Source organism: Erinaceus europaeus, chromosome 4, assembly GCF_950295315.1.
Source record: "Erinaceus europaeus chromosome 4, mEriEur2.1, whole genome shotgun sequence".
Classification (NCBI taxonomy): domain Eukaryota; kingdom Metazoa; phylum Chordata; class Mammalia; order Eulipotyphla; family Erinaceidae; genus Erinaceus; species Erinaceus europaeus.
The window spans coordinates 105262190-105281480 of record NC_080165.1 but is presented as its reverse complement, the minus strand read 5'-3'; the positions used below and the strand labels follow the sequence as shown (position 1 = coordinate 105281480).

At 49.4% G+C, this 19291-nt stretch overlaps 1 protein-coding gene across 2 annotated transcripts in view; it reads right to left on the bottom strand.

Annotated features, from left to right (window-relative positions):
* Window positions 1-19291, bottom strand: part of B4GALNT3 (beta-1,4-N-acetyl-galactosaminyltransferase 3) — a 105644-nt gene that overhangs the window by 23867 nt on the left and 62486 nt on the right. The window contains exons 2-3 of one of the 2 annotated variants that reach the window (XM_060190325.1): window positions 8001-8057; window positions 530-633 (exon numbers count right to left, since the gene is read on the bottom strand). In XM_060190325.1, coding sequence (XP_060046308.1) covers window positions 530-633; window positions 8001-8057 — 161 coding nt within the window. The remainder of the gene's footprint in view (window positions 1-529; window positions 634-8000; window positions 8058-19291) is intronic. The other variant, XM_007526261.3, reaches the window with a different exon arrangement.

Here is a 19291-nt window from a genome sequence, read left to right as displayed (position 1 = left end):
TTCGAGCAGAGACCTGACTCCTCCTCCTTTCCCCACCCCCAGAGCTCCACCAGCTCTGTCCCTCTCCTGCGCTGATATGGGGGAAACCCCTTGGAGACATCCCAGCCTTGCCCTGCCCTGTGGGTCATGGGTCCTCCCTGGCTCTAGTCCCAGCATGGGGATCCATGTCTGTTTCAGGCACCAAGTCTCAGCTATGGGGCTCCAGCTGGAATGGGCCCCCATACCCCCTCAGCCTCACCTCAGCTATCCTGCCACCTTTGGGACTGTAGACCCAAAACTCTGTCAGCAAGGATGGAGCCTGTCACCAAGGGTCTGAGCTTGTTGCCATGTATGGGGCTTGTTACCAAGGGTCTGTCACCAAGCACTTGTCCAGCTGTCACCCCAGGACAGGTGGACATGCCCCCCCCAAGTTCACTTTGTTATGGGGGTGCAGACATAGCCCTTCAGCCACAGGAGAATAGTATAGACACCCCATGAGGGACTCAGGGCTCCAGACATCAGGGGGAGGGATGTGGAGGTCTCTACCCACCTCGAGGCCCAGGCTCTGGGGGCCGTAGAGTTGGAGGTTTGGGTTCCCTGCTGGGCTGTCCCAGCTGCCCAGCGCTTTGGCCAGCTCCCTCCAGCTGCCATACCCTGGGGAAGAGGACAGGAAAGAAGAGAGGTCACCATGGCCTGAGAACCTCACAAATCAATGATATGGGCGGTATGGGTAGGGGAGCAAGGGTCTCCCCATTTCTGTTCTTCCATGTGGGCATGAAGGGGCAGCCAAGGCTGCTGGCCAGTCCCAGAGCAGAGAGAGGACTTGAAAGCATTGGTCACTGTCCTTCCTAAACCAGCCAGGCAGCTGGAGTGAGCACCTGCTATGTTCCCATAATGCTCCCTCCCAGCTGACTCCTCTCCACTTCCTCTCCAGCTGGAAGCTTAGTGTCCCCAAAGGCACCTGATCGGAAGTGGCTGTGCATGGCAAGAACCCCTGCTCCATACCAAAGCTTCCCCAGCCAGCAGAGGCCCAGGGAGGCACTTGGCACATGGGGGTCCAGGGTCCAGGCACCACATACAGGGCAGTGGTGCCCTGGTCTCTCAATTAAAAATATATTTCCAAGGTGATCAAGAAATGGTTCAAGCCCCTCGCCATACAGAAGCACTTGTAGCGGGGAAGCTCCAGGAGCAGTAGTGGGATGTATCTCCTCTCTCTCCATCTCTCACCATCTCCCTGAAGGGGGAAAATAGCTGCTGGAAGCAGTTGTGTAGGCATGAACCCTAGCAATAACCTGAAGGCATAAATATATTATTAAATCAGTGTCTTCTTTAACAATAAAAACAGTGGAACTCAGCTTTCTACCACAATTCCCTCTCCAGTTCCAGGCCCACAGACCACAGGGCTGCCTACTGTGTGGGGAGCCCTCCCAATACCCCCATTGTTACTATGTGGAACAAGCATCAGAGGAGGTGGAAAAGAGTGGTGAGGGCCTGTGTCTGCCACACAGATTCATAAACTGCTGGAGATAGAAGGTTCCTCCGGAACCAGTCAGTTTACACCAAATGGAAAGGTAAAAGCCAAGCCATACTGGAGGGGCAGGAAACTGTTGAGATACATGCAAACACGTGCAATGAAGCAAGGAGTTGTGTGGTGGAGAGGGTTGGCGGGCTGGAGGGCAGTGGGTAGAGCTGTCCAGAGCCTCCTGGCTGTCATGGAGACCACTGGGCACAATTGCTGGACTTTGCACACACAGCACCAGCCACTGAAGGACATGGCCAGAGGGCCAGACCACAAGGACTAGCAGGCCGCCCTAGTCCTGGTCTCCAGAGGAAGGTGGCATGGCTGGCCAAGGAGCTTCCAGAGCATAGCAAGGCCATCCTCAGCCCCAGGGGTTGAAATGGATCCCAGGGCACCGCTGCATCTCTCAGATGCCACCCCCTCTCCCCCCAGAAAAAAGAAGAGAGTGCCACTGGAAGCCAAGGGCTAGCCCCAGAAAGAAGTATCCCAGGAGCCTCCAGACATGCTGAAGCCAACACCCACAAGCAGGAGCCAACAGGAAGGGAACACAACAGATGCAAGAAGGTACATGCTTATTAGGACAGAGATAAAAAGGCAGAGAGAAAGTACCACAGCACCACCAAAACTTCCTCCAGTGTGGTGGGGGCCAAGTGTGAACCTAGGTCACATACATGGCAAAGCAGTGCACTATCCAGGTAAGCTACTTTACCAGCCCCACTTGCAGAGATAGTTACATGACTGACTCTCAGGTGGGGTCTGCAATGTGGTGAGGGTGCTCTTCTCCCATTCACTGGAGCCTTGTGAGGGCCTGGCAGTGGTGCAATTGGTAGAGAGTACGTGTCACCATGCACAAGGACCTGGGTTGAAGCCCCTGGTTCCCACCCAAAAGAGAGAAGCTTTGAGAGCAGTGAAGCAGTGCTACAAGTGGCTCTCCTCTCTGTCTCTCACCCTTTAGCAAAAATACATAAAATGACCCCTGGGAATGCAGTAACCATGGTAACAAAAAACAGACAGACAAACAAGAGCTATGTGAGCTGGGGCAGGTCAGATTCCCTCCATGGGATGGCTGAGGAAGGAGCAGTTCAGCACTTAAATCACAGGTCCTCTGGGCCGGAGAGGCAGCATCATGGTCTGCAAAAGCCTCTCCTGCCTGAGAGGCTCAATGCCCAGCACCACCAGCAGCCAGAGTTGAGCAGTGCTCTAGTGTTTCTCTGTCTATATCATTAAAATACATATAAATAATCAAATATGAAAAAGTCAAACAAACATCATCTCAAAGCTGGGATAGGAGCACAAAGAAGCCTCTAGCATTCTCCCTCTGGCCTCTAGCCTCTGTCACAGCAAGGAGACATCTGGGGTGTCCAGGGTATCTGTCTCCCAGGCACTGGCCACTGGTCTCTGCAGACACGGAACCCTAGCCCCAGGACTGCTAGAAACTTATCCCCCACCATCAAGGCCACTGGTTTCCATGGCGGGCAGCAGGCAATCAGAACAGGTCAGACAAGTTCAAGGCAGCAGGTGTTTTTTGGGTGTTTGTGGCTGAGGCCACAGGAGGGAGGTGAGGACACAGAAGAGGACAGAGCAAAGGGACACCTTCCCGGAACACAGCCTCTATTTCCAGATGAAGTCTCCCCCATACCTCTCACTCTGCCAGGGCTCCCACACAAGCCCTTCCTCCCCAGACCCAGGAGCCACTGGGTGAGGCTGGGGGTTTCAGCTACCCATGAGACAAAGCAGCCGTTTGTAGTTGGTGCCTTAACTCAGAATTCACTGCTCCAATTTGGCTTCTGACTTTATGGAAAGAGAGAGAGAGAGAGAGAGAGAGAGAGAGAGAGAGAGAGAGAGAGAATGGAGAGGGAGAGGGGGAGGGGGGGAGGGGGAGGGGAGGGGGAGGGGAGGGGGAGGGAGAGGGGGGAGGGGGAGGGGGAGGGAGAGGGAGAGGGAGAGGGAGAGGGAGAGGGAGAGGGAGAGGGAGAGGGAGAGGGAGAGGGAGAGGGAGAGGGAGAGGGAGAGGGAGAAGGAGAGAAGCCACAGTATTGCAGCTTCCCCCAGAGCAGATGGGGGCTGGGCTCAAACCTGGGTTGTGCGCATGGCAAAGCAGCACACTATCCAGATGAGCTATCCTGCTGGCCTGAAACACCAACTACTTCTAGACAGAGTTATGAAGTATCAATAGTAATAATGGTAATAGTAACGATAAAATATAATAACAAAGCACACTCTCACATTACAGTCCCCAGCACTGCCATCAGCCAGAGCTGAGTATGGCTCTGGTTGAAAATAAAATAGACAGAAAGAAGAATTCCTTTGATGTCTTAGCCATATCCACCTGTGGTCCCTGCTTGCTTATTATTCCCCCCCCCCCCCAGAGCACTGCTCAGCTCTGGCTTCTGCTGGTGCTGGGAATTGAACCTGGGACTTGGGAGCTGTAGGTGGGAGTCTTTTGCAAATCCACTATCCTGCCTCCCTGCCCAAATCCCTGCTATAAGCCCCAAGTTGCAGGCTGTATCCTGAACTGAGCTCTGGTCCACACTGCAACCTCTTCCCCAGCTCCAGGAGTGCTGAGTGAAGTCTCCTTTGGAAGGGGGGGGTCTCCATGCCAAGGCACAGAAACCTTGGGAGAGGGGTCAGGGTCAGGGTCAGTGAGTGCCCAGTTCCCCAGGTGCTGCCCCCCAGACTTCATGTGAGCCCTGAGGGCTTTGAGGGGGCCTGGAAATGGGGTTGTAGGCACCCAATCCTGGTGATTCCAGGAGCAGACACTCCCCACACAGACTTACAAAGGGAGTGGGAATGGGACCCAGAGTCTGGACTCTAACTGGGTGACAAGTGGACAGGGGGTGGATGCTTGGCCCCTATTAGCCTATGTGAGGGATTCACCCCTGCACTGCACTTTGAGGGCAGAGATCTGATTTCTCTCATTAAAGAAGCAGTAATAGGGGGCTGGGTGGTGGAGCACCAGGTAGAGTGCACACATTACCATGCAAAAGGACCCAGGATTGAGCCCCCACTCCCCACCTGCAGCAGAGAAAGCAATGAAGCAATGAAGCAGGTCTGCAGATGTCTCTCTTTCTCCCCCTTTTTTAAGGAAAGAAAGAGAGAGGGAGAGAGAGGAGGGAGAGAGGGGGAGGGAGAGGGACTGAGGGAGGGAGGGAGGGAGGGAGAGAGAGAGAGAGAGAGAGAGAGAGAGAGAGAGAGAGAAAGTCCAGAGCCTTGCTCAGCTCCAACTAATTGTGGTGCTGGGGATTGTACCTGGAAACTTGGAGCCTCAGGAATGAGAGTCTTTTACGGAACTACTGTGCTGTCTCCCCAGCCCTCTCTCTCTCCCTCTCCCCTCTCAATTTCTCTCTGTCCTATCAAAATAAAATAGAAAAGGGGAAGGAGTAAAAATTGCTCCCCAGGAGTGGTGGATTCATAGTGCAAACATGAGCCCCAGAAATGACCCTGCTGGCAAATAAAAAAAAAAGCAGTAGTAGGGCTGGCATGACAGCACACTTGGTTAGTGTACTGTTTTATCATGTGCACAACCCAGGCTCCAGCCACACTCCCACTGCACTGGAGGAAGCTTTGGTGCTGTCATATATTCATGCCCTTTCTCTCTCTCTCTTTGTCTTTTCTATTTAAAATATATATTTCTGGCTTAATAATAGTTTAGAAGATTATAGACTCTCAGGGTGTAGCTCTACGCCACACACCTCCCAAGCTCTCTGCCCTGATGACCTGCTGCCTGCTGCTGAGGGATTTCTCTTGCTCCCCCTTCTCAGGGTGCCAGTGGTAGAGCCCGACCCCACAGCAGAGGTGAAGTGTGTGCAGGCATCCCAGAACCTGGCACCCACAGCTGGCCTTCCCAGCTAGACTATCTATCACCTTCCTGTCAGCTGGAACCCGGAGCCCACGTCTGCTAAGGGGGGAGGGAATAGGAGAGACTTTGCCACAAAGGTCCAGAGATATCCAGCTGGGCTCACTCTCACTCTTTCTCCCTCCCTCCCTCCCTTCCTTCCTCTCTTCCTTTTTCCTTTCTTTATTTCTTTCTTTCTTATCACCAGGGTTATTGTTGTTGCCTGTGCTACAAAATCACTATTTCTGGCAACTGGTATTTTTTTCCCTTGCTCTTTTATTTTATTTGATAAGACAGAGAAAAATTGAGGAGAGGGGGAGAGAAATGAGACACCTGCAGATCTGCTTTACCAGCTGTGAAGCTCCCCCGCCCAGCAGGTAGGGAATGGGGGCTCAAACCCAGGTCCTCACATGTAGTAACATGTGCTCTCAACTAGGTCCATTCCCTCCCATATCAATTTTTTCAATAAATAAATGAAATAAAAAGGTGTAAAGGAGGGAGTATAATGCCCAGGAAAGAAGAGGAAACACTGGATGGAATAGGCTCCAACACAAGTCACTGAAGCCTGTCTCCAGCCTGGGAAAGGCCAGCACCAAGCCCAGCCTTGAATAGCACAGCACCCCTCCCTGGCAGGGCTGGTCCCACAGGCTCTGCCACAGTGCAGGGCCCAGGGGAGGGGTGTGTGCAGATAGATTGCCAGGAAGCCAGTGTCAGCACAGAGCGGAGATGATGACATGATGGAGCCATCCAACTGGGGGACAAGAGGTTGCCCCAAGACCAAGAGGTAATGGCCCCTGGGGTCTGGCTCCTTGAGGGCCAGGAACGCACACAGAGGGCCCAAGACAAAGCAGCAGAGGACAGTGCCATGACCTTGGAGCACAGCTGAGAGCCAGCCACCTGTCAGAAGCTGAATCCAGCAGTCCTGGATGCCCCCTCAACCCAGAGTCAGAGAGGAGGCCAGCGCTGGCACCTGGGAGGGGTCTCAAAAGCAACCCAAGCCCCATCCTCACCTATGCTCGCCTTCCAACCCTCCCACCCCTGGGACACTGATGCAAGAAGCCCATTACAAAGGCAACCATGACAGCCTCCATCCTGTGCCACCCTTAGACATAAGATACATAAACCCTAGGGGCTGGCTCGTGTCGTGTCACACCTCGCTAAGCACTCACATTACAGCACACAAGGACCTGGGTTTAAGCTCCCAGTCCCCACCTGTGTATGGGGGGAACTTCATGAGTGGTGAAACAAGTTTGCAGGTGTCTCTCTCTCCCTCCTTCCCTCTCAATTCCTGTCTTTATCCAAAATAAATAATAAAAAATAGATTCAATTTACAAAGATATGTACACCCTACATATATGCCTGTATATAGGAAATAAAATTCAGGGTTGTGTTTTTTTTTTTTTAATTTGACAACAAGGTTATCACTGGAGTTTGGTGTCTGCAGGATGAATACACCACTCTTGGCAACCAGCTCTGCCCCACCCCGGGTTTTTTTTTTAATTTTTTATTCTTTCTTTTATTTGGCAGGACAGAGAGAAATTGAGAAGAGAAGGGGAGATAGAGAGGGAGAGAGAAAGAGAGACACCTGCAGCCCTGCTTCACCATTCATGAAGCTTCCCCCTCGCAAGTGGGAACTAAGGACATGAACCCAGTTCTTCTTGAAAGGTAACATGTGCACTCTACCTAGTGTGCTGACTACAGGTTACTTTAAAAATTATTTATTACACAAGTGAGAAAAAGTCACATGAGGAAGAGTGAAGCAAAAAGAGAGAGAGAGAATGCAGAGCACCACTTCTGCACATGCGATGCTGGGCAGCAAGCCAGGACCCACAGGCATTGAATCTGGTGCTCTGCAGTGGAGCTCTCCCTCTGACCACCACACGGGAGGTTTATTTAATTCCACTAGTCTACGGGAAAATGAGGCTTAGACGTCAAGTCTTGCTGGCTATCACAAAGCTGGTAGGAGGCCAGTCTCTGAAGTTGGGACCAAAGCCAGCATTCACTGTCCACTGAAGCCACCTGAGAAGGTCTCGTTACCATCACCTCACCTCCAGCACCCAGTGTCACAGTCATGTGATCACACCAACCCAGGTCTGTGTCTTCCCACCCTCCCGACTACCACCTGCTCAGCTACACCACCACACACACACACACACACACACACACTATACACCACACACACCATACCACTACATTCCATACACACACACAACACACATACCACATACACCATGCATACACTACATACACACTACACACACCATGCATATGCCACAAAAACACACCACATACCATACCCACTCACACACATACACACACCACTCACACACATACACACACCACACACCCTTACTCTCTAACTTAGCCACCAACACTTCGCCACACAAGAAAAACAAAAGGGTGGGTCTGGTGGTGGGGCACCTGGTAGAGTGCACACATAACCATGCTGGAGGCCCTGGGTTCAAGTCCTTGGACTCTACCTGCAGGGGAGGAAGCCTCACAAATAGATCAGAGTGCTGCAGATGTGTCTCTCTCTCTCTTCTCTCTCTCTCTCTCTTTCTTTCATTCTCTCTATTTGTGGAGCTGGGCAGTGATACACCCAGTAGAGTGCACACATTACCATGATTAACATGCACAAGGATCTCAGTTGAAGCTCCTAGTTCCCACCTTCAGGGGGAAGCTTCTTGAATAGTAGAGCAGTGCTGCAGGTGTCTCCCTTTGTCTCTGTTAGAAAGAAAGAGAGGGCCAAGTAGTAGCACAGTGGGTTAAGCGCACATGGCACAAAGCGCAAGGACAGGCGTAGGGATGCTGGTTTAAGCCCTCGGCTCCCCACCTGCTGGGGGGTCGACTCACAAGTGGTGAAGCAGGTCTGCAGGTGTCTGTCTTTTTCTCCCCCTCTCTGTCTTCCCCTCCTCTCTCAATTCCTCTCTGTTCTATCCAACAACAACAATGATAAACAACAAGGGCAACAAAAAGGGGGGGGATGGCCTCCAGGAGCAGTGGATTCATAGTGCAGGCACCAAGCCCCAGCAATAACCTTGGAGGCAAAAATAAAATAAAATAAAATAAAATAAAATAAAATATAGGAAAGGAAGAAAGAAAGAAAGAAAAGAAAGAATGGAAGAAAGGAAGGAAGGAAGGAAGGAAAGAAGAAAAGAAAGAAATGGAGGGAAGGAAAGGAAGAAAACTATATATAATGGCCTGGGCTGGGTAGTAGTGTACCGGGTCAAATGCACATGTTACTGTGGAGAAGGACCTGGGTTCAAGCCCTCAACCCCCACCTCCAGGAGAAAGCTTCAATAGTGAAGCAGAGCTGCAGGTGCCTCTCTTTCTCCTTCTTTACCTCCCTCTCCCTTCTCAATTTCTATTTATATCCAATAAATATATAGTATTTAATGAAAATAGTAATAGTCTCCAGAAGTGGAGACTCTTATCTCAAGCTTCTGGACTGACTTTCCTGAGCCCACAAGGTTGGGTGATGGTCAAGGCTGAGTGGGAGTAACCTGCACACTGGCAAAGGGGGAGTCGGGGAATCAGTGGCCTTAGCAGATGCCACCCAGCGCTGCTATCTACTCAACTGGAACAGACAGGAAGGAGAGACTCAGCACATCTACTCCTAGGTGCCCTGAGGGCCAGTGCCCCAGCCAAGGAGAGGGCCAGCATGTCCCTGAGCTTGAGTGTGTGGCCTGGTACTGGAGCCCTCCATGCTGCTGCAGACAGACAGGCAGACAGGCAGACAGGCAGGGAGATAGCATTAGATAGCTGGGCTGACAGGATACTAAGGGTGTAATATTGCTTCATGATTTTGCAGCCTTGCAGGACCCTCAGGTAAGTGGTCTGAAAACACCTCTTAGGGTCACTGGTCTTGAGGGTCCTCGAGAGTTGAGTAGCCAAGAGTAGAAGTCTGGTCCACTAAGGTGACAGTGGTGTCACTTCAGGAGAAATCACCAGGGCCCACCTCTCCCAGGGCAGCCCTGCAGGAAATGGGTCCATGCCACTGCCCTCCCCTCCCTTTCCCTGCTCATGAAAGGAGAAGCTATACAGACACTAAACCCCAGTGAGGGAAAACATCTACTAGGGAAAAATAGAATGCATGACCATGAGCTAATCGGACAGGAGGACAGAGGTGGGACAGAGTGTGACCTCACTGTGCTGAGTATAGAGAGGCCAGCCTTGCAAAATGACATCCATGAAATGCCAGAATGTCCTGCCGGGGAGCAGCACTACACACTGAGCCCACAGCCCTGATGCCCAGCAGCCATGCACTCAGCAGAGCAGAGGCCCACTGCCACCAGGTATATTCACCAGCCCCCCCATACACCCAGCCCCTCCAAGCACCAGTTCTCCCCTACTCTTTGCAGTCTCCCCACTATGAGAAAACAAGACCCTACAACACCCAGATAAGAGAGCAGAGTTTTTTTAAGATTTTATATATTTACTCATGAAGAAGATAGGAGGAGAGAAAGAAAGAACCAAACATCACCATGGTACATGTGCTGCTGGGGATCGAACTCAGGACCGCATGCTCGAGAGTCGAAGGCTTTATCCACCGTACTACTCCCTGACCACAAGAATATATTAGAGAAAGAAATAGGGATTAAGATAGAGACACCTGCAGCACTGCTTCACCACAACTGGGGACTCAAACCCAAGTCCTTGTACATGGCAACATATACTCTACTGGGTGAGCCACCATGCAACCCCAGTCACTTGTCTTTCTCTTTAGTTCTGTATGCCCTGTACACCACTCCTTTTGTTTATTGAGTGAACAGTAGAGCCCAGGAGGCCCAGGAAGAGAGGAGACCCTGAGGTGGGAACATGTTCTCAGACCACCCACTGAAGAATACTTGGAGCAGCTGCCCTGAGCCTGCAGGAGGACAAAGCCTCCTCTCAGGGCACCTCTCTCAGGCCTCTGGTTGCGTTCTGCTCTCTTCTGAAGCCAGATAAGACACACTATCAGATTGAAGGGCTGCCAGCTGCTGGCTCCAAGAGCTGGCAGGTGGCCTGGCAGAGCCGAGCTGAGGTTGCCGGAGCCAGTGGACAGACAGGTGGGCAGTAGCACCACTGCTCCCTGAAGCAGAATGCAGGGGCCCAGTGCACCCCTTCCCCTCCAAAGGGTACTTCAATGGAATTTCCAGGACTAACCCGCACACAGGCCCCACAAGCAATCCATCTACCATCTCTCTCTTCCCCTTCTCCTTCCTTCCTCTTCCTTTCTTTCCTTCTCTCCTCTTTCTTTCTTTCTTTCTTTCTTTCTTTCTTTCTTTCTTTCTTTCTTTCTTTCAGACAGAGACACAGAGGGAGAGAGAGAGAGTGGAACAGACCACAGCGCAGAAGCTTTCTTCAACACAGTGGGTCCAGGCTCAAACCTGGGTCATGCACATGGCAGAGCAGTGCGCTGTCCAAGGAAGCTACTTTGTCATTCCTTTCACGTTCGAACTAGTTGCACAAGGAGCAGCAACGGACACATAAAAATAAATAAATAGGGGACTGGGCATTAGCACATGGGTTAAGTGCACGTGGCACAAAGCACAAGGATCCCAGTTCAAGCCCCTGGCTCCCCACCTGCAGGGGGGTCGCTTCACAGGCAGTGAAGCAGGTCGGCAGGTCTCTATCTTTCTCTACCTCTCTGTCTTCCCCTCCTTTCTGATTTCTCTCTGTCCTATCCAACAACAACAACAAAATGCGGGTGTCGGGCAGTAGCACAGCAGGTTAAACGCAGGTGGTGCAAAACGCAAGGACTGGTGTAAGGATCCAGGTTTGAGCCCCTGGCTCCCCACCTGCAGGGGAGTCACTTCACAGGTGGTGAAGCAGGTCTGCAGGTGTCTATCTTTCTCTCCACCTGTCTGTCTTCCCCTCCTCTCTCCATTTCTCTCTGTCCTATCCAACAACGACAACAATAAAAAAACAACAAGGGCAACAGAAGGGAATAAATAAATAAAAATGTAAAAAAAAAAAAAAAAAGGAAAAATAGCCACCAGGAGCAGTGGATTTATGGTGCAGGCACCAAACTCCAACAATAATCCTGAAGGCAGAAAAAATAACAATAACAATAATAATAATAAATGGTGAGAGTGGGGTGGCCTTTTTTTTTTTTTTAATCAGAGCACTGCTCAATCTGGCTTACAGGGTGCTATGGACTGAGCCTGGGATCTCAGAGCCTCAAGAATGAAATTCTTTTTGCACAACCATTATACTATCTCCCCAGCACTCAAATTTTTTTAACTTTTTTTTTAATCTACCATCTTCTTATGGGTCCTCTTTCATATTCTTGGTCTCATCCTTATTCTTATCTCTCAGCCATGTTGCTGGTGGGGACACAGGCTTACAGCTAAAACTGGGTGATGTGTCACAGAGCGGTGGGCGTGCCAAGCCCTTACCTGTCATGCTGGAGCAAAAACTGCAAACAAACTGGATGAGGCGGCCTGGGATGGGGTGCAATGCTAGAGTCCCAGGCTTAGGAACAGGAGGTACCAAGTTTGATCCTGGCATCACCTGTGCCAGAGTGATGCTCTGGTTATCTCCCCCCACCCTGCCCCATAACCCCCCTCCATACCTCATGTTAATAAATATATTTTTCTTAAAAAATACGGGACAAGTTGGTCCTCCTTTGTTTGACTTAGCATCATAGGTCTGCTTGTCTGTCTCCTTTCCCTCTAGCTCTCCTTCCTTCCCCACCCTTCTCCTAACTAATTTTGTCAAAAGGAATCTTTGGGTAAGGCCTACAGAGTAGCTCTCAGAATCTAAGGGAAAACCTCAGAGCCAGGCCTCAGGAATCAGAGAATGAGATCAGTATTGGAATCTCAGCTGCCAGCTACTCAGCCCTGAGACCCTACTCAGAATTCAGGTTCCCATGAAGGAGATGCCATGTGATCTTACCATGTGCAAAGGTGGGTTCCTGGAAGTAACAATAAGAACCCTAAGCTTCTCAGCTTAGGAGACGATGCAGTGAATAAAGCACAGGACTCTCAAGCACAAGATCCTGTGTTCTTTTTTATAATATTTATTTATTTATTTATTCCCTTTTGTTGCCCTTGTTGTTTTATTGTTGTAGTTATTATTGATGTCATTGTTGTTGGATAGGACAGAAAGAAATGGAGAGAGGCGGGGAAGACAGAGGGAGGAGAGAAAGATAGACACCTGCAGACCTGCTTCACTGCTTGTAAAGTGATTCCCCTGCAGGTGGGGAGCCAGGGCTTAAACCAGTATCCTTAATGCCTGTCCTTGCTCTTTGCACCACCTGTGCTTAACCCACTGCACTACCTCCTGACTCCCAAGGTCCTGTGTTCTATCTCAGGCATTGCATGTGCCAGAGATGCTCTGATTCACTCTCTTCCTCTCTCTCTCTCTCTCTCCATGTGTGTGTGTGTGTGTGTGTGTGTGTGTGTCCCCTTCCCCCTCTCTCACTATTAAATGAATAACTTTTGGGAGGGGAAAAAAAAAAAGAATTCCTCACAAGGACCAGCACAAGGATCCCAGTTCAGGCCATGGGCTCCCCACCTGCAGAGGGGGTCACTTCACAAGCAGTGAAGCAAATCTGCAGGTATCTATCTTTTCTCTTCTCCCCATCTCTGTCTTCCTGTATCTCTCAATTTCTCTCTTTCCTATCCAACAACAACAGCAGCAGCAGCAACAACAATAACAACAGCAGCAACAACAATGGAAAAAAGATGGCCACCAGGAGCAGTGGATTTGTAGTACAAGCACCAAACCCCAGTGATAACCCTGGAGGCAAAAAGAAAAAAAAATAATCCTGAGCTCCAGTGTGACTATGAGGATATTCTGAATCTCTCACATGAAATGGGCTAACTCTGAATAACTGAGGGTTGTTTTGTTTTATTTTGTTTTGTTTTTTTTAGGTTCCCACTAGCATCACTTACTTTTGGAAACAGAAGCATATGAAAATACATATGGAGCATCTACTATGCGCAAGGATCCAGGTTCAAGCCCCCAGACTCCACCTGCAGGGGGAATATTTCCTAAATGATAAAGCAGTGCTGTCTCTCTACCTCTCCCTCTCAATTTCTCTTTGTCTCTATAAAAAATGAGAAAGGAAGTAAAGAAGTAAAAGAAAAAAGAAAAACTGTAGGAATGGTGGATTTGTTGTGTAGGCACCAAGCCCCAGTGATAACCCTGGTGGCAATTAAAAAAAAAAAAGCGGGGGTCGGGCAATAGCACAGCAGGTTAAGCATATGCGGCACAAAGCACAAGGATCCCGCTTCGAGCCCCCGGCTCCCCACCTGCAGGGAAGTCGCTTCACAGGTGGTGAAGCAGGTCTGCAGGTGTCTATCTTTCTCTCCCCCTCTGTCTTCCCCTCCTCTCTCCATTTCTCTCTGTCCTATCCAACAATAACAACATCAATAACAACAACAATAATAACTACAACAATAAAATAACAAGGGCAACAAAAGGGAAAATAAATAAATAAAAACTTAATGAAGACAGAGCTGGAAACATTTAAGCCACAGGGGGGTAGTTCTACAATACTTGAAAGACTTTGCAGAACATGTCAGAGATGGGAAAGCTGATTATTTAGAACAGCCTCAGGGAAGCAAGTATTAAACTCATGCAGGTAAACAGAGCTCAGTTTCTTGGAAAGATCTCAGCAAGATAAGAGGAAGTGATTATTTGTTAGCCTTTGAAAGTCACACTCCTCACATTTTAACCTCAGTTCAAAAAATGACCAATAGCTGCAGCCTAGGAGAATGTAGATGTTAGAGACCCCACACTCTACATATTACAAAGGGGGAGGGAGAGAGCTCAATCACTGGTCGGGCAACCAGCCATGTACACAGCCCAGATTCAAGCCCTGGCACCACGTGGAAAGTGTATGGAACTGGGGGAAGCTTTGGTGTCTCTGAATGAAAAGGTGGCGTGGGGGGGTCGGGCGGTGGCTCAGTGGGTTAAGCGCATGTGGCAAAAAGCACAAGGACGAGCATAAGGATCCAGGTTAGAGCCCCCGGCTCCCCACCTGCAGGGGAGTCGCTTCACAGGCGGTGAAGCAGGTCTGCAGGTGTCTATCTTTCTCTCCCCCTCTCTGTCTTCCCTTCCACTCTCCATTTCTCTCTGTCCTATCCAACAACAAACAACATCAACAATGGCAATAATAATAACCACAACGAGGCTACAACAACAAGGGCAACAAAAGGGGGGAAAATGGCCTCCAGGAGCAGTGGATTCATGGTGCAGGCACCAATCCCAGTAATAACCCTGGAGGAAAAAAAAGAAAAAAAAAAGAAAAGGTGGCATGGAACAGTAAAATCCCACATGAAGACATCAATAACAACAACAATAATAACTACAACAATAAAATAACAAGGGCAACAAAAGGGAAAATAAATAAATAAAAACTTAATGCAGACAGAGCTGGAAACATTTAAGCCACAGGGGGGTAGTTCTACAATACTTGAAAGACTTTGCAGAACATGTCAGAGATGGGAAAGCTGATTATTCCAGGCTGGCCAAAAGGACCACTGAAAAGTGGAATGAAGACTCACCTCCATCCACTCTCCTCCTCTGTGGGACAGGCTTGTTTAATGTAAGAGAGACAGAGAGAGACAGAGAGTTCAGAGTACCACTCCAGTTCAAGAGGTGTAAGGTGATGGAACTAAGGGCCTCAAGTCTATAAGTCCTATGCTCTGCTGCTGAGCCTCCTGGCCAGTGCCAGCCACACTCTACACCCTTGGCTAGAAAGACTGATCCGAGCAGTGGCAGTAACCTGTCCTAAAGTCAGGGGCCCAATCTGGCTTGAAGAGCCTCCATGAGCCAGCAAACTCAGGGGGTAGGCACAAGATGGGGGCATGGGAAACAGTTCATCAGGTAGGGCATATGCCCAAGTCTAAAGCCTGGGACCATGTGGGAAAGTCACAGAACTGGGGTGGGACTAAAGTACTTCGGTGCCTCTCCCCATCTTCCACCTTTCTTTCTTGTTTTTTTAAGTTTTTAAATTTTTATTTATTTTAGATAAAGACAGAGAGGAGTTGAGAGGAAAAAGGGAGATAGGGAAAAAGAGGGAAAGATACTGCAGCACTGCTCCACCTCTCATGAAGCTTTCTTTCTGCAAGTGGAGATGGGGTGAGGGGTGGCACTGCAGGGGTGGGAACTGAACTCAGGAAATTGCTCACTGTAATGCATGTGCTCAACCAGGTGTAGCACCACCACACACCTTTCTTTCTATAATGGAGGGAAAAGTCAACCCAGGGGCAGTGAGGCTGCACAGTGAGGCTCCAGTTCTTCAAACACACACACACACACACACACACACACACACACACACACACACACACATCTGGTGGGGAGAAAAGTTAAGTTCTAAGAACGGACAGCTGAAGAGGTAAGTAATAACCTGCTCCTAGCCTGGACAAACACCTCAGGCCCTTGCCAACAAGAGGAGCAGGAAAAGCAGTGCCTGGGAGAAGAAGCAAGAAGCAGCACAGAGGTGGCAGGAGCGAGCAGGGGACAACATGTGGCTGACAGTTTCATGTTTCCAAGTCTCAGATCCCAACCACTCTCGCCTGGCCCGTGAGTGCTGCCGGAATGCTTTCTGGCACTTTCTCCTGCGTGGAATGCCCTGAAGACAACTGAGGCTCAGAGAACTCAGGTTTTCTCTTGGCATCCTGAGCATAAACTCTGATATTTAATGGCCTGTGACAGGCAGCCTGAGCTGGTAATACAGAAAGCCCTTGGGACAGTATTAACTGTTTAGAAGCTCCAGGTCTTAGAGGAATAGAGTGGTGGGTTTTTTGTTTGTTTGTTTGTTTTGTTTTGTTTTGTTTTTTCCATCTTTCAAAGAGCCTGTTGTGGGCAAATATTCCCAGGGGTGGGCTGAACCCCCAAGCTGGGGTTCCCCAGGAGCTCACAGCCCTGCAGAAATACATACAGGTAACTCAGAGACCCAGCAGTCACTTGGATCATTTTATTAGAGTTCTGACGATTGCACTAAAAGGCTTATAGTGGAAAGGCAGTCTGGGAAAGGAAAGTCAGGCCAGTGAAACAGCTCACTTGGACAGTGTTGCTTTGCAATCTTTCACTCTCCCACTCAGCCTCCCTGTCTCTATCTTAATAAAAAAAAAAAAAAAGGAAAGGAGAAAGACTTGTGACATCCAAGAGGGAACTGCCCAGGTGGTCAGTAAGCCAGACTTGCTGGGCATATGGTCAGCACACAAGGCTGAATATTCTGGTTCTGACCAGGCAAGTGATTTGGCCTTGTTTCAGAGCCAGAAAGATCTAGAATTGAGTCCCAGTCATTCCACCTATGTTTGTGCAACTTTTGGATAGTTCCTGAAATTCTGATGCAGTGTCTAGCAGAGTAGCGCAGAGGAAAGTTCCTGAAGTTCTTTAAGATCCTTTGTGTCCCCCTCTCCCCCCACCCCTACAGCCCACCTCACTCCTTATCATCTACCATATGTTCTGGCAGGAGATAACAACTAGCTCCTTCAGTATTTGTGCCATCAGCTGCTAGCAGTGTTTACTCTTTGTCAGGAATTCTTTGTCTATTTCTGACCCATAAGGACCTGTAAGGTTATTAGTCTCATTCTCCTAGCAATCAAACTGAGATTTAGCGAGTTTACACAATTTATTCAAGATGCTATAGGTGAGGGAGGGGAAGACAACATCATAGTTCTGCAAAAAGTCTCTCATGCCTGAGGATCTGAGGTCTCCAGCACCACCATCAGCTGGAGCTGAGCAGGGCTCTCACAAATGACAGAAGTTTATCTACCTCAACTGGCTGTCCTTCTCATCCTGTGTCACCCTCAAACCTTTTCTCTGCCACCCATCCATCTGGCCAGAATAACTCTGACAGGACCACAGAGTTCAATGCACAGTGTTAAATGAAGTCTGACTGACTGGCTCTGTCATTTGCCTAAGAGTTTAACCTCAGAAAGGTTCTTTAATCTCTAAACCTCCTTACCTGGAAAAAAAAATGTACACAAAGAAACACATGCCTCTTAGGAGGGGGAGCAGAGGATAAAGTGTTGGACTCTCAGGCCTGAGATCCTGAATTCAACCCCTGGCAGTACATGTACCAAAGTGATACTCTGGTGTTCTCTCTCTCTCCCCCTCTCCCTCTTCCTCTTCCTCTCCCCCTCTCCCTCTCCAATAAATAAATAAAATAGTTTTAAAAAATTGGATGGCTGAGAAGTGATTTACACACTAGAACACAGATATCACCATTCACAAGGGTCTGGGTTCAAGTCCCCAGCCACAACATGGGAGCACCTGCAGAGGGGAAGCTTCACCAACAGTAGAGCAGAGCCGTGGTGTCTCCTCTCTCTCTCTCATTCTCTTTCTCTCATTCTCTCTCTCTCTCTCCCTCCCTCCCGCTCCCTCCCCCTCTCCCTCTCTCTCTGCCTCTCATCCTCTATTTAAAAGGAAAAAGGCAAAAAGGCAACTGGGAGCAGTGGTGCAGGCACTGAGTGCCAGCACTGACCCTGGTGGGAAAGGAAGAAAGGAAGGAAGGGAGGGAGGAAAGAATGAAAGATTAAAAGTTGGGCTGGGGGGATGCTTTTGCAGGAGAGCAAAGCCTCTACTCATCTCTGAGTCACACATCCCATGTTCCCTCATGTTGGGAACATGAGGACATCCGTCAAGCTCCAGGGCCCAGGCTGTGCACCCCTCCTCCTCCCTACCCTCCCACCCTCGCTCACCTCATCTGGACCCTTTAAATACAGTCTCTAGATCAGTGATTTTACTCCTGGAGCTTCATGGAAACAGACATCAGTCTGTCTGGTTGATGTGCTCATTCCTACACTTGGAGCCCTGTGGAGCAGCTCAAATGTGACAGGCTTAAAACCTAACTCCTAGGGGACCCACTAGACAGGGGAGGGGGATACACCCAGTAGAGCACACGTTACCTACCATACATGAGGACCTGGTTTCAAGCCCATCTGTAGGGAGGAAGCTTCACAGGAGGTGAGGTAGTGCTGCAGGTCTCCCCCTGCCCCACCCGCCGCTTCTCTCCCCCTCTCCTTCCCTCTCTCCCTCCTCCCCTGCCAATTTCTCTATGTCTCTATCCAATAAAGAGATTAAAGAATTAATTTTAAAATTAAATTAAGAAAAAGAAGAAGAACCTGTCTTCTCCTCCCAACACGTATTATGCTCCTTGTGCGCGGCACATAGTAGGGACTTGTGGAAGATTGAGGCCACTGTTGGCCACATCCGTCAAATTTCACACAGAGGTAAGTGCTCCGGGGTCAGAGGCCACATTCTAGGAGCCAGGTAGTGAGGATCTCTGAAACACCAGGACCAACCTTGGGGGGTTAGTGAGAAGACTAAGTGAGAAGGGCATGTAGCAAGTACCCAAGAAATTCTAGAAATCAAAAGAAGGCTGATAAGAGTTAATAGAGAAAATGAAACAGAAATGGCTTACTTGTTACAGGTACAGAGCTGAGGTAAGCAGGGACCGGGGGAGGGTCACTGGGACTTCCATTTAGGGATGTGATGTTATTATTCTTGACATTCATGTCAAGAAGTTGGAACTTGTAGTCTAAAAACTTATCAGCATTAGTTTTTGTTTGTTTTTATTTTTGTTGCTGGAGTTCCACTATTCTAGGCCAATATTTACAGAGACAGAGACAGATGGGGAAAGGCACCACAGCACCAAAGCTTCCCCACCCCCCACCCCATGGAGTGGTAGCTAGTCTGAACCTGGGTCTCGCAGGGCAAGGCAGCACACTATCCAGGTGAGATATCTTGCCAGGCCCTTAGCCACAGTTCTTACCCACTACTCTGCTTTGATTACAAACACTTCCCATGAATGGCTCCTTTTGTTCTCCAAAAATTCCAAACAATAGACGTCTAAGTATGTCCTCTCTCCCTGCCCACAAGAACTAAAGCCAACAGTCCTACACGCCACCCTGCCTTTTTGCTTTCTCACACACAGTAATAGGATCATTCACTCCTTGCTTTTCTTTTTTTTTTTTTTTATTGTTGTAGTTATTATTGTCGTTGTTCTTGAT